Source organism: Hemitrygon akajei, chromosome 3, assembly GCF_048418815.1.
Source record: "Hemitrygon akajei chromosome 3, sHemAka1.3, whole genome shotgun sequence".
Taxonomy (NCBI): domain Eukaryota; kingdom Metazoa; phylum Chordata; class Chondrichthyes; order Myliobatiformes; family Dasyatidae; genus Hemitrygon; species Hemitrygon akajei.
Window position 1 is genome coordinate 145,374,346 of NC_133126.1, and position 15,293 is coordinate 145,389,638.

The window sequence follows — 15,293 nt, forward strand, 5'->3', positions numbered from 1 at the left end:
TGAAAACTCATACAGAATGGATGTGGACTGCAGATGTATGTTGTGTGTGAATGTAGTAGGTTAAAAGATACTCATATTAACATTAAAAAAGCATGGTGGACTGGAACGGATAGTGGCAGTGGTTAGATGAAAAGGAGGGTTTGAGATGAGGGAATGTAGTACTGCTGGTGGTGACTTGGGGATCAGTGTCCAAATCTGTAAAACAGGTATCCACTGATTTTTATTCTTCAAAACATCATAGATTCTGAAAAGTTCCTAATGGATTAGAAAAGATAATTTTCAGGTTGAGAAACTAACTGGAGAAGTAGTTTGGGAATAAATCCTGCCATCCTCAGCTATTTATGACATAAAATAGTAACAGATGGAAAGAACTAAGTGTGTAAGCAAGCTTGATACTATGTAACTGAGTTTGCTCACAAAACCTAGGAGGAAAATTTAGTTATGAGAACAAGTCTACAAAGACCTATTAAATGAATGGACAATGGTGTGCTGATATATTGGATAAATGTAAGATTATCTGCTTTGGTGGAAAAATTGGAGAAGAAGAATATTATTGAAAAATTGAGACTATCCAAGTTCTGAGGAAGTGTTGCTGACCAGACGTGTTGATAGGTTTCTCTGTCTGCAGATGCTACATGGCTGGTTCAGTTCTTGTTAAACTCCAGCATCTACAATTGTATTTGTTTTCCTGAGTCTAATAAATATTGGCATTCAGAAGAGGTCTGGGAGTTCCTTGCATAAGGAACCGAGTTGACATGTAGGTACAGCAAATAATTATGAAGGAAAGGGAAAGTTGTCCTTGTTGTACTGAGTACAAGCTGAAAATTTCTGGTGCATTTGCACAGGTCCTTGGTGATACCACCCTGAAGCACTGCAACACACACAAAACGCTGGAGGAACCAACAGGCCAGGCAGCATCTATGGAAAAGAGTATAGTCAACATTTGGGGCAGAGACCCTTCATCAGGACCAGAGAAAAGAAGATGATGAGTCAGAGTAAGAAAGTGGGGGCAGGGGAGGAAGAACCGCACGTGATAGGTGAAACGGGGGGGGGGGGGGGGGGGGTGAAGTTAAAAAGTGGGAAGTTGTTTGGTGAAAGAGGTACAGGGCCAGAGAAGGGGAATCCGATAGAAGAGGACAGAAAGTCATGGGGGAGGAGCACCACAGGGAGGTGATGGGCAAGTGAGGACATAAAGTGAAGAGAGAGAAGTGTGAATGGGGAATGGTGAGGGGGGGGGGGGGACATTACCTGAAGTTTGAGAAGTTGATGTTCATGCTATCAGGTTGGAGGCTACCCAGACGAAATATAAGATGTTGCTCCTCCAATCTGAGCCTGGCATAATCGTGACAGTAGTGAAAATGGCCTGACATGTCGAAATGAGAATGCGAAATGGGATTAAAAAGGGTGGCCTCTTGGGTATCCCGCCTTTTCTGGCGGAAGGAGCGTAACTACTCGGTAAAATGGTCTCCTAAATCTACGTCAGGTCTCACCGATATACAGGAGGCCACAGCGGGAGCACCGGATACAATAAATGGCCCCGACAGACTCACAGGTGAAATGTCACCTCTCCTGGAAGGACTTTTTGGGGCTGTTACTGGTAGTGAGGGAGCAGGTATAGGGGCAGGTGTAGCACTTGTTCCGTTTGCAAGGATAAGTGCCAGGAGGGAGATCAGTGGGGAGGGACGAATGGACGAGGGTGTCGCGTAGGGAGCAATCCCTGCGGAACTTCGTGGCTGAAGCGCAACACATAACTGCGCTAAGGACTGATTCATGAGATGAACTCAGAGAAGATCAAATAGAATGAACCCATTCTCTCAGCAGCTTAGATGAGTAAGAAGTGATTTCAATGAAACATGCAAGAATCTGAGGGATTAGTATGGATCATAAACAAGAGAAAACCTACAGTTGCTGGAAATCCAAGCAACACGCACAAAACGCTAGAGGAACTCTGCAGGTCAGGCGGCACCTGTGGAAAAGAGTACAGTCGACATTTCGGGCCGAGACCCTTCAGGACTTTTACCCTGATATTTTCTCTGCAGAGATCCAGAAATAATCTGGAATGACCACGCTACCAATTTATATGCATACTTGTTAGTTCTATAAACTATTCACTGACAAAACTTTCCTTAACAAGACAAGTGTGGCAAAGTAATAAAATGCCATTTTAACAGTTTGTTGTAACCTAGGTATTAAAATGAATGTTGTTATTCCTTTGCCAAAATATAAAAGAGTAAACATAACATATTATAATGCTCAATGGGATTGTAACTATTACTTTTTTTGCATTGATGTAAATAAGTTTTAGTTTATTTGCCACCAAGAACAAATATTGATTACATAAGTTGGTTTGAAGCAAGTCACTGGAACACAATTGAAAGTGCCATTTCCAATTTGACGTGGCAGCGTGCCTGAATTTCGTTGGGAACGTTTACTGTATTTAGGCATTAAACAAATGCACATTATTATAGGCATGGGTGTGTTAGCTTCTAAAGGGTATTCGAATAATTAATAATATTCAATTTCTCATTGAGAGCTGGTTAACTTGTGGACATGTCGGCGTTCAGCTGCCGATGTTAAAGATTATACAGTAACTTTCCAGGGTACATTTCCAGTTTCAGAATAACTCCTAACAATGCGTTTTAAGGCTCAGAAGTTACAAACTGGCCGCTCTGAACATACACACCTGTGCCCATCACATCAACGCATTTATATCACAGCTTTAAAGCAGTAAACGATCCCCACAAAAGTCAACAATCAGGCACGTTAGGATATTCGATAAGCAAGTTCTATGCAGAGCGTTAAAAAGGACGGGAATAGGGAGGCGTCTATAATTTAGGGCTAATTTCGGGGTGAGGGGCGATGAGATTCAGGTAGAGTCAGTGATTCCGATACATATTACAGCATTTTCATATAGTATGGTACCTTCCAAAACAAGATTATTACAATATTTCTATATTTATTCGGATCAAAATAACAAAAGTTACACAGGCAAAACTGTGACAAACGGATTTGAAATTCGACCGAGAGTGTCAATACGTCAATATCAATTCAAACAGTTTCTGTTCCTTCATACCAACGTATACCGGCGAGGATGATAAATTCCGCACAATTGGTATTCTTCCGTTCATCTGTCTTCTTGAATTTTAGTGTGTGATCCTTCGTCTTTAGAGGGCATTTTCTTTTTGACGAGCGATATTAAAGTATCAAAGGCCACGCTTGACCCTTCGCCTGTCTTTGCACAGCAGGGCTGGACGTACCAGTCACGGTCTGAGCAGGATCTCTTTAGGTGAAAACTCCTGGTGATTTCCTCCGCGGAGAAAGCACCTTTAAGGTCCTGCTTGTTTGCTATTATCACCACTGGGATCCCTTTCAGACACTTGTGTTTCAGCACCCGTTCAAATTCTATCCGGGAAGCCTCCATGCGCTGCGTGTCCGCACAGTCCACCACAAACATCAGGGCATCGGTATCTTGAAAATAGAACGGCCAGAGCTGCCGCATCTTGGACTGACCGCCAACATCCCAAACCGTCAGGGCAATGCTCTTACTGCGCTGTAGCATTTCCACATTGAATCCTACGGTGGAGGCAGTGACAAATTCAGTATTACTGAACTTCAGTTTGTACAACAAGGTGGATTTACCTGCTCCATCCAGACCCAGCATTAAGATCCGAACGTGTTTCGTTTTCAGTTCCCTGGAAGTCGACAAACCCATCTGGACTCGGAGATGTGATTGTATTGTATTGTATTGTATTGTATTATGCTGTATTGCTCGACAAGTTACCTCCGGAGCCTCGGACTGAAAATGAACAAACCAGTTTCCGCACACCGGCTGAGAGACAAGCTCATAAAAAAGCAAACACTTGCGGCTATTCATACAATGCCTCCCATTCAAATACTGTAAAAGATAACACAATGTTTGGTTTGGGCGCTGATATTGATACCAGTAAGCAGAAGGCTGCTTGGAGCAAGTATGTGGAACACGGGGAAAGTCCACGTAGGTGACTCAGAGGCCACATTAAGAGTTGCTTAATTTACAGGCTTGATAACTCGCTTGGAAAAAGTATCTTCCAGCAAAAATATAAGAAAATAGGAAAGGGAACCAGGCCACTCAGCTCCTCAAACTGATTCATCATTAAATACTATCATGGCTGATCTACCTCAGGACTGAACTCCTCTTTTATGGCAGTTTCCAATTGCTTTAATTGCCTTAATTTATATAAAAAAAGCATACTTTAAATGTCCCTAATGACCTAACCTCCGTAACATTCTGGGGGAAAAAATCCCAAAGATGCAAAACCCCCTCTGAGCTGTTTAGGTTCCCAGATGGTGAGGAGGGAGTCAATATATGGACAGGTGTTGCAACTCCTATCCTAGAAAGCAAAAGTGTCAGGACTGGAAGGGGTGGAAGGAGAAGGATGACAAAGGAGCATATATTGGAAATGGAAGCTGATAGGATGATTGGCAAGGACTATTAAAATTTTTACCTCAGTTCTGTATATTGCCCACCAGCCAGTGTCTCCTTTTTCAACCTCTTCCCACCTAACCATCTACCCATCAGCAGTCCTCTCACCTGGTTCCACCTATTGCCAGCCAGCCCTGCTTACCCCTCCCTCTTACATCTTAATATTGTCCATCTCCCCTCTCTACTGTTCGGCCCTTATACATGGCCTCGACCCAAAATGTTGACAACCATTCTGCCTCCTCAGATGCTGCCTGAACTGCAGAGGTTTTCAAAAATTTCTGTTTTTATTTAGAATTATGTTAGTGCTCTTTTATTGCTGGTTTCCCTCTGAACAAAATAAAGAACAAGTCATATCACCAACTATAATAGTTACATTTAGCTGCTCGTTGTGTGAATGATAAATATACACTAATATGATTGAAAACCTAAATGTTTCAGAAGAGAATCTTTAAGCTCCCAATTTCATAATTGCTGTCACTCATAGGGAAGGCAAAAGTTACATTTGGTGACTCCAGATCAAAGTACAGGAGTCATTAAAAGCTTAATGAGAAAGTCAAAATGAATTTGTTTACACAGATTAATAATGGCAAGAAACTGACTGCCACAGGAATGGATGAAGCAGAAGGCAAAGAAATAACAAAATACAAACTCAATTCATAAGGGAGTGAGGGAGAGGGAAAAAAAGAAATGGGACACAGTGAGCAGAGTATTGAATTCACGTGGCAGCCTTAGCAAACCATCCCAACATTTTTTACTGGAATGAAATCAAACTCACCAGGCTAATATGGAGATTTTAGGATACATATCGAAAAGCTTTGTTTGTGTTAACTTTTCAAGGGAGCATCTTAAATCTGGGAAGAGAATTAATAAGCTGATACTTAGGGAAGGAATTCCAGAGTTAGTTGCTTGGGTTATGTTATCCTTTGGTGGAGTGGTTACAAGCATATATTTTCCAAGAAGCCAGAATTGGAGAACTGAAGACATTTCTCAAAATATCTTTGTACAGCGGGAGTACAGGATAAATTATTGGATTAGTAATCAAGAGGTGTGGACAGATAGTTCAAGGAAATTCAATTTCAAATCTCATTGTTGTGGACTTTACCTTCATTTCTGAAATAAAAATATATTAATCATTAGTCATGATGACCACAGCTCTATCAGATTGTTGTAATTTCTTCACAGGACGAATTGTAGTACCTTATCTGTTTTGCTCTATGTGAACCGACAAAACAGCTGACATGGTTGATTCTTAAACAACTCAGCAAGCAATTTGCGGTATCAACACAATATCCTCAAAAAACAAATTTCTAAAAACACCTTTGGTGCGAAGGAGTGAGGTTTTGGATGAATTTATCTAACCTGAATGATAATTGTAAAATTGTAATATTGATATAGGTTAACTGAGTATCGGTATATGTCAATGAGCACAGAAGGGATGGTGAATGAGTGTGCACATTAGGGTAAGGACAGCAGATTTTATGGATGCCAGTGGTTTATTTACAGAGTCAACCCTTCTGGTCCTTTGAGTCATATTGCACAGCAATCCCCCAATTTAATCTTAGGCTAATCACGGGACAATTTACAATGTCCAATTAACCTACCAATGGGTATACCTTTGGACTGTGTGAGGAAACCCGAGCACCCAGAGGAAAGCCACGCACGCACTCATGGGGAGGAAGTACAGACTCTTTACAGGCAACGGTGGGAAATGAACCCAGGTCGTTGATATTGTAAAGTGTTGGCACCCCACAGGGGTTTACAGAGGCTAGACTGTGGGAAAGTAGCTAGAAGTGATCTGGAATACTCAAAATATATATTTATTTTTTACTTAGAGATACAGCATGTTAAAAGTACCTTCCAGCCCAATGAGCCTGCACTGCCCAGTTACACCTGTGTGACACCTGTACATCTTTGCAATAATGGAGGAATCCAGAGCACCAGGAGGAAATCCATTTGGTTATGGGGAGTCTGCCACTTGCATACGGTGGTAGAAATGAACCCAGGTCATTGACGCTGTAATACTGTTATGCTAACCGCTACACTACCACGTTATAGAGCTACTAACATTTAGAATGAAAAGAGCTGGGGTGGAATTGGGAATTAAAATGACATTGATGGCACTCCTACATGATTGAAAGTTAATTTTGTGATCAAATATATTATGTCCTGTTTACTCTCAGAAAGTTGCAGGAGGGGAGGAATCTGTAGCAAAATCAATGCCCTTCAGGGGTGTCAAACTCATTTTAGGTCACGGGCCGGATTGAGCAAAATGCAGCTTCATGCGGGCCGGATCAGTCGGACGCGTGCGAACGCAGCTTTTGTTGCCTCTGTTTTTTCAGCCTGCTCTCATGTGTCTCAGTCTCTGCTATAACTACAAAGTGTTTCACTTTACAAATTCCGTTTCTTATGAAGAATACTGCCGAGCAAGACTGCCGAATAAACACTAAAAACCCTGAAAACCTGGTACCTGAATAAACTCAGCATTAGCCATATCATACGCCATAGGCACTTCGATTACTGGGGCCAGCTTTAATAGTAATTAGATATTATCTCGCGGGCCAAAGATAATTCCACCGCGGGCCGGATTTGGCCCACGGGCCTTGAGTTTGACATATATGAGTTAATTGATAAAAATTAGTCATTTAGTCACTTAATTGGAGAATACTTTTCTGCATCTTCTACTAGATATTAAAATGTTATTGGAGGAGTTGAGAATGATGGTGAGGAAAAGGTGAACATTGGAAAATTGATAAATGTCATATTTCACTGTAAATATTTGGAAAACTTCAAGAAAACAACTATAATGAACAAAATATTTGCATGCTAAAAATTTTATCAGAAAACAACTGAATGTGAAGCAATTTTAGTTGAACCATGCCCCCTCAACCAAGCAATTAATAAATTCAGAAAATAAGCATTTTAAATAACAACTTTCAGTTCACTGACCCTGATCACTTCACTTTCACTGTGGATGTCCCAACCCTTTACACTTCTGTCCCCCATCAAAAAGGCTCTCCATTTCTTTCTCTATAACAGATCCGACTGGTACCTCTCCACTGCACCCTCCTCTGTCTGGCGGAACTGGTCCTCATCGTCACCAATTCCTCCTTTGGCTCCTCCCACTTTCTCTAATCTCAAGGGTAGCCATGGACACCTGCATGGGCCCCAGCTATGCCTGCCTTTTTGTTGGCTATATGCAAAGGTCCATGTTCCAAGCCTTCTCTGGTACTGGTCCCAAACTCTTTCTCCATTACATCGATGACGGCATTGGTGCTGCTGCATGCACCCATACTGAGCTCGTCAATTTCATCAACCTTGCCTCCAACTTCCACCCTGCCTTTAAGTTTACTGGGTCCATTTCTGACACCTCTCTTCCCTTTTTCAATCTCTCTGACTTCATTGCTGGAGGCCAACAGTCTACAGATGTCATTTATACTGACTGATTCACACAGCTGTCTTGACTTTACCTCTTCTGACCCTGTTTCTTGTAAAAACGTTACTCTCTTTTCTCAGTTTCTTCATCTCCACTGCATTTGTTCCTAGGATGAAGTTTTTCTTTCCAGGACATCAAAGAACAGAGTTTCCGCTCCTCTATCGTAAATGCTGTCTTCACCCACATCTCCTCAATTTCCTGGACATCTGTGCTCACCCCATCTTCCTGCTGTCTTAACAGGGATAGAGTTCCTCTTGTCTTCACCTACCACCCCATAAGATTCCACATCCGACACATCATTCTCCCCAACTTCTGCCATCTTCATTGGGATCACACTGTAGGTTTTCACAAATAAAATGAAGTGAGATGTTTTATTTTTAATGAAACCTATAACACAATTTATCGATCTCCAAAACCGAAGCACAGAAGTGCTCTAAAAATCCCTATGTAATAACATCATCACGTCAGACCAGCCGCTTAAACTAAAATACCAACTCAGTGCTGTCCATTGTGAATTATGTGCATTTCTCTCAATTACTTTACCCTACACAGGACATCCCAGAATTCACTAAACCCATCATTGAGAGCCTGTCTGGAGCTCAGATCAGCCGCCTGGCTTGGGTCCTGTTTTCCCGTGGGTGGAGGAAACGCAAGGGCCTCTGGCTCGTCCAGAGTTGTGTTGACATGTTTATGGTCATGTCATGACGGTCGGGGCATAATAGTGGAATACTCAAATTCTTGGTGGGCTGGTATTGGGCGATCTACTGAAATAAGTCCAGGTTTACCCCTCTCATCTATGATAAAAGTTTTCTCTCCATTCCAAAATGTGGAATGGGCCATCGTAAGGGTGCCTAAGTGGATGTTGGTGTGCATCATGTGGACGAAAACAAGCGAGGCAGAATGTAGGTCCACGGGAACTCAAAAGTGCTCTTCGCCAGGATGGGAGGTAGGAACAGATAAAAAGGAATCAGATTTACTAAGGCAGGTGGAATGCTGATGAAAAGTTGAACAGGCAAGTCGTGGCATCAGAAATGAGATCACCTTGCATATGAAACAACTGCCCTGTATGCCAACTCAGCTGTGGGCGACTGCAGGTCCTCTTTTGCAGCTGTTCTAAGCCCCAGCAGGACCCACGGGAGATAATTGAGCCAACACTCAGTCAGGGAAGCCCTCAGGGAGGTCTTTATTGGTGAAACTGCTTGCTTAGGCCATTGGACTGTGGGTGATGCACTGTGGTGTGATGTAGCCTAAAGCCAAGAGTCTGGGACATTGCAGACCAGAGGTCTGAAATGAATTGGAAACTGCAGTCAGAGGAAATATCAGATGGGGTGCCAAACCAAACAAGCCAGGTGCTGATGAATGCCTGAACCACATCAGCGGCCATCGTCGATGCTAGAGGGATGACCTCTTGCCACCTGATGGTATGGTAAAGAGGTGTGTGAAACTGTGGGACCAACAAGGTCCACATTGACATGATCACACCATTGCTTGAGGACCTCAAAAGGTGCCAATGGCGTCTTAACATGATGGTTAATTTTTGCCTGCTGGCCCTTCACACAGGCTGCAATCCAATCATTCACGTCCATTCTGAGGCTGTGCCAAACAAACTTTAGTGCAGCCAGTTTCTGTGAGGCCTTCCAGTCCAGATGTGAGATGTCATGTATGGAGTTGAAAGCTGTCCATCTCTAGTTTGCACACGTGATGGGGTGAGGGCGACCGATTGAGTCATCTCTTAGGAGAGAAACCCAGGCTTCCCCAAACTTAATATCAGCCAACCACAGGCCTGTGACAGCTGTTCTCCAAGTCTGGACCTCAGGATCTGTGGCTTGGTTGGATGTCATGCTGGTGTGGTCAAAGTGACTGTGATCACCAGTCACTTTCCAGTGCAGCCAAAAGCTTCGGACTGACAGTCAGCCTGAAAAAGGATGGAAGTTTTGTACCAATCAGCTCCTGGCTCAAGCTACGAAGAACCAACTGTCCTCATTGATGACACTCGTCTCAATGCTGTCAACAAGTTTTTCTACCTGGGCAGCATAATGACATCCTCAGCTTCTCTGGATGTAGAGACTGAGTGAAGAACCAGAAAAGCCTGCTTTGCCTTTGGTCAGCTGAGTTTGGTCACAGAACATCAGGTTGGCCACCAAGTGCAAGTTATACAGGGCAGTTGTCTTATCAGCCTTACCATACGGATGTGAGATGTGTTGCCTGTATCAGAGTCACTTACGCCAGCTTGACCAACTGCAGCAGCGTCATCTACGTTCTCTGATGAAGATCACATGGCGAGACAAGGTCTCCAATACCAAGGTCCTCTCTTGAGTTGGAATGCCAGCAGTTTCAACCTTGGTGATGTCAGCCCAACTGCGCTGAGCAGGACATGTTGTCAGAATGCCTGACGGAAGACTGTCCAAGGACATCTTGTATGGCCAACTGTCCAGTGGTACCCGAAAACGAGGAGGCCAGCGACAGGATGTTCTGCACAGGAGCCTCAAGAAAGCTGACATTGTCCCATCAACATGGGAGAATCTGGCTCAAGATCGCTCGCAGTGGAGGGACGCTGTCAGAAAAGGTGTGAACGCTGCTGAGAACAAGCTCATAGAGGCAACAGAGAAAAGGCACAGGAAGCGCCACAACAGAGCTTCTGCCCCTGCTGCCCCTCCAGGCCTCACCTGCCAAGTATGTGGCAAGCGCGCTTGTCAAGGATCGGCCTGTACAGCCACTCCAGGATGCAGATATCAAACCCCACTAACTGACTGAAAGGAACCATCATCATCCTATGGGATGGATAGCCAGAAGAATTTCCATTGTGAACTCTGATATGTAGGCCAGGTGATGTTGCTGCCACGCAGACCAAAGATATTCTGGCCGTTGCATGCACAAGGGTTTTGTGGTCAATGAACACTGTGAAATGGTGACAGAGAGGCTCACAGTCAAACATGCTGTACTTCCTTTCGGTGGGAATGGAGCTGCCAGCTGAAGAAGGTGAGCGGCTGCCACAAGCCTCCAAATAACTTCATGCACAGCAGCCACAGCATAGTCTGAGGCATTAGTAGTTATGGCTATCGGTGCACTGGGGAGAGTGCGTCAGTAGGGTCGCATTAGAAAGAGCTTGTTTAGTATCATTAAATGGTTTGGGCATGTCTGCTGACCAGTCAAGCACTTGTTTCGTGGCACTGACTTTAAGCGCGTTATACGGGGAGCAGTTCAGCAGCTCATGGGTTGAAGCAGTGATAGAAATTTATCATACCTAAAAACCGCTGTAGTTTTATTGTAGTGTGGGATGATGGGAAATCTATAATAGCAGCTATTTTTGAAAGGAGGATTTTCGCACCTTCTGTGGAGATGCGATGGCTGAGAAAGTCAAAGGATGACAACCCAAACCGGCATGTAGCAAAGTTAATAATCAGCCCACTTTGGCTAAACTGCTTGAAAAATGTGCGGACCTGAGATACGTGTTTGGATTTGGATGCACTGGCGACAAGACATCCGAGTAACCGAAAAGAAAATAGAAGTCCTTAATACCGAGTCCATCAGCCAATGGAAAGTCTGTGCTCAGTTTTCAGTCCAAATGGCATGTGCAGAAACTCAAAAAGGCCAACCACAGCTGTTTTGGGAATGTCCTCCAAGCACAGACACCTGATGGTAGCCTGAACTGGATCGACTTTGAAGAAAATCAACTTTCTGGCTAAATGTGCTGAAATCTTAAATGTGTGGGACCCAGTAAAGATCGAGAGTGGTGGCCTCATTAAAACATTGGTACTTACCACACGGGCGGCAACCACCATTGGACTTGGGGACCACATGGAGGTGTGAAGCCCAGGGGCTATTCCACCGGCGTACGATGCAGAGTCTTTCCACATTGGCGAACTCAGCCTTTACGGTTGCCAGCTTTTCAGGGGCCAGTCTACGAGCGTGGGCAAGGACTAGTGGACCAGTTGTGAGATCTGCAGATCATTCAGTTGATTTAAAAGTACATTGTTTAAAGGAAAATTGCATGCTGCAGATTGCAGTGAGAGTAATTCAAAGGAGGAATATTTAGAAGTACTGTACACAGCCCCCAGAATGACACCATGGATCACAGTGCCATCTCGTTTCCATTTGCAAAAGCAGAATGATTAAAAGACAAAAAAAATCATTCTGATTTTTGAACCTCGATAGAAATGATAGGAAACCTGAATCATTAACCAAATCTAATGTTACCAATTGGGGAACTCTTATGGAAATTCTTCTTTTTTCCTAAGGGTGGCATAGTGGTGTAGCTAGTGGAGACACTGCCTAACCATGTTAGAGATCCCGATTCATCCTTGACCTCTTCCTGTGGTGGAGTTTGTGTGTCCTATCTGTGACAACATGCTCTTCCTCTAGTGCTCTGGATTCCGCCTACTCTCCAAGGACATGCTCTTGCAAGTTACTGCCCACTGCAAATGACTCCTAGTGCTGGAAGTAATAAGAATGAGGAAAATAAAAAAAAGGATTACTGTAGAATTAGTGTAAATGGTGATGATTCAGTGGGCTAAATAAAATGTACTTCTCTCGATTCTGTGACTCCTGTTTCCTGTTCTGGTACTTGTCACTCCAGAACTATAAGGAGCCAAACCACAGACCCAATATGTGCAAAATTTTATAATTATAGCTGAGAAGTAAGAGACCAAGCTTTGAAACATTAAAATGCCTTTTGGATTATCCATTCCATCTGCCTCTTCCATTTCTAGCATCTGTTGTTTATCTTTTGATTTTCAGCCCTCAAGTCAAGTGTAACATGTGATTCTTGATCCATTCCCTGGGAAAAAACAGTTGAAGCAGGATATAGAACTTGTTGCTGCATGCAAAGGGATTAGATACTTCAAAAAGAAACTAGATGAGCCAATGAGAGAAAGTGGAATATTAAAGTACGATGACTATCTGAACTGAGTTAATTTTATAGGAGATGATTCAATTTTAGCCAAATACAGTAATTCTTTGATTTTCAAACATTTTATTAACACATTCCTGTAACTACACAGTGGACTTCTTGGTTTTGGAAATAATTTGAAGCAAAAAGGGAGAGCTGGATGATTTTAAGTTCTTTTCTCAAATACAAACGTAAATTAAAACAATAAAATACTTTATATTTCTGTAAGTGGCATCCCTTCCTTTGATTGCATCAGTATATTGAGCCCAGGACAGATCCTCCAAGATGTTGAGAGCCAGAAACTTAAAGCTTTTTGTACCTGATAGATCAACACCTTACTTACACCTTTTAATATTAATCATGTTTTGTAGAAATTACATCCTCCTTATCCCTGTGAACCTGCTACCCTGTATCTTCAACAAATATTACAATTGTTGTATTAAGGAACTATTCCATAGCACGGAAACACGCACTTCAGCCAAGTCATCCTTGCTGACCAAGGAACCTTCCTGTGTTGGTCCCATTTGCTTGTATTTGGCTCACGTCCCTCAATGAAACTGTTATATTTATTTATTTATTTAGACACACAGAGCAGAATAGGCCTGTTTGGCTCACTTCCTAGTGATCCCTGACAATCCCGATTCAATCCTAACCTAATCACAGGAGAACTTACAATGACCAGTTAACCTGTCTGAAGTGTGGGAGGAAACCGAAGGACCTGGAGGAAACCCATGCGTTTCATGGGAGAACTGCAACACTGCCATGGTAGTGATTGTAATTGTATCTGCCTCCAACACTTCCTCTGGCAACTTGTTCCATATACTCACAAAACTGGTAAAATTGACCCTCAATTCCTCTTGAAATCTCGGTTCTCTCACTTCAAACCTATGCGCTCTACCTTTAGACTCTCCTGCACAGGGAAAAAAAAGCGCGACCATGCACCTCATTAATGCCCCTCTTAAACCTCTATAATGTCACCCTTTGGCCTTCTGTGCACCAGAGAAAACAGTCCCAGCCTACCCAGTTTCACCACCCTTCAGTCCCAGCAATATCCTCATTAATATGTTCTGCACCCCCTAGCTTAACCACATCCTTTGATTAGCATTGTTATCAGAATTCCCTACTTAATTTGAATTTAAATTTGAGTTTGAATTTATTTAAATCTTATATCCTTTCCATAATGTGAGAGAGTAAAAGTCTTTGCTTTATGACTTCATCACAATGTACAGATGTGAATTTGTAAGTCTAATAGCTTGTGGAAAGAAGCTGTCCTGTTGGTCCTGGCTTTAATGCTGTGCTACCGTTTGCCAGACGGAAGCAGCTGAAAGAGTTTATAATTGGGGTGACTGGTGTCCCCAGTGAACTTTCAGGCCTTCTTTACGCACCTGCTGCTGAAAATGTCCTCAATGGAGGGAAGTTCACATCTACAGATGTGCTGGGCTGTCCGTACCACTCTCTGCAGTGCCCAGCCATCAAGGTTGGTGCAGTTGCCGTACCAGGTGGTGATACAGCCAGTCAGGATGCTCTCAGTGATGCCCCTGTGGAAGGTCTGAGGATTTAGGGGCTCATGCCAAACTTCTCCAGTCACCTGAGGAGGTAGGGATGCTGTTATGCTTTTTCTTGCCACACAGCCAATGTGTACAGTCCAGGTGAGATCTTCAGTGATGTGTACACCGAGGAACTTGAAACGACTCCCCCTCTCAACTGCAGTCCCATTGATGTTGATTGGGGTGAGCCTGCCTCCGCTCCTCCTGATCAGCTATTTTGTTTCTGAATATTGAGGGAGAGGCTGTCACTTTGGGACCACTGTGTCAGGGTGTCAACCTCTCCTTTGTAGGCTATCTCGTCACCGTCAGAAATAAGGCCGATCAATGTCGTGTACAGTCGTTGGTGTAAAGGGAGTAGAGGAGGGGACCCGGAACACAACACTGAGGGGCTCCTGTGTTCTGTGTTGAGGGGCAGAGGGGCAGAGGTAAGCGAGCCCACCCTTACCACCTGTTGACGATCTTATGGAAAGTCCAGGATCCAGCTGCACAGGGCGGGGTGCAGGCCGAGGTGTCTGAGCTTCCTGTCAAGTCTGGAGGGAACTATGGTGTTGAATCCTGACCTGTGATCCGGGAACAGCATTCTAACTTATGCATTCCTCTTCTCCAGGTGAGTCAGGACAGTGTGTAGAGCTGTGACTATGGTGTCATTGGGAGATCGGTTCCATCAGTAGGCGAATTGTAGGCAGTCCAGTGTGGGTGGTAACGTGCTACAGATGTAGATCTTTACCAGCCTCTCAGAGCATTTGCTTATAATTGAGGTGAATGCGATAGGGTGCCAATCGTTCAGGCATGCTACCTTAGTTTTCTTAGGTACAAGGACAATGAATCCATGTGTAGTTCACCAATATCCTATACAGCTGTAAGATAATACCCCAACTCTTGTATTCAAGTGCTCCATTGAATGAAGGCAAGTGTGGCATATGGCTTCTTCACCACTTTATCTACCTGGGCTGCTACTTTCAG

The 15,293-nt window shown here is 43.5% G+C and overlaps 1 protein-coding gene across 1 annotated transcript; it reads right to left on the bottom strand.

Moving 5' to 3' along the window:
* Positions 1 to 2,293: 2,293 nt before the first annotated feature.
* LOC140724103 (ADP-ribosylation factor-like protein 14) lies at positions 2,294 to 3,723 on the bottom strand. The gene has a single exon (XM_073038588.1). It carries the CDS (start codon positions 3,710 to 3,712, stop codon positions 3,125 to 3,127), a length of 588 nt encoding a protein of 195 aa, XP_072894689.1. The 5' UTR covers positions 3,713 to 3,723; the 3' UTR covers positions 2,294 to 3,124.
* Between the last annotated feature and the right edge of the window lie 11,570 nt (positions 3,724 to 15,293).

What these genes read in the sequence shown, in the direction of transcription:
- LOC140724103 (XM_073038588.1), bottom strand. Translation starts at nt 3,712, where the DNA reads ATGGGTTTGTCGACTTCCAGGGAACTGAAAACGAAACACGTTCGGATC.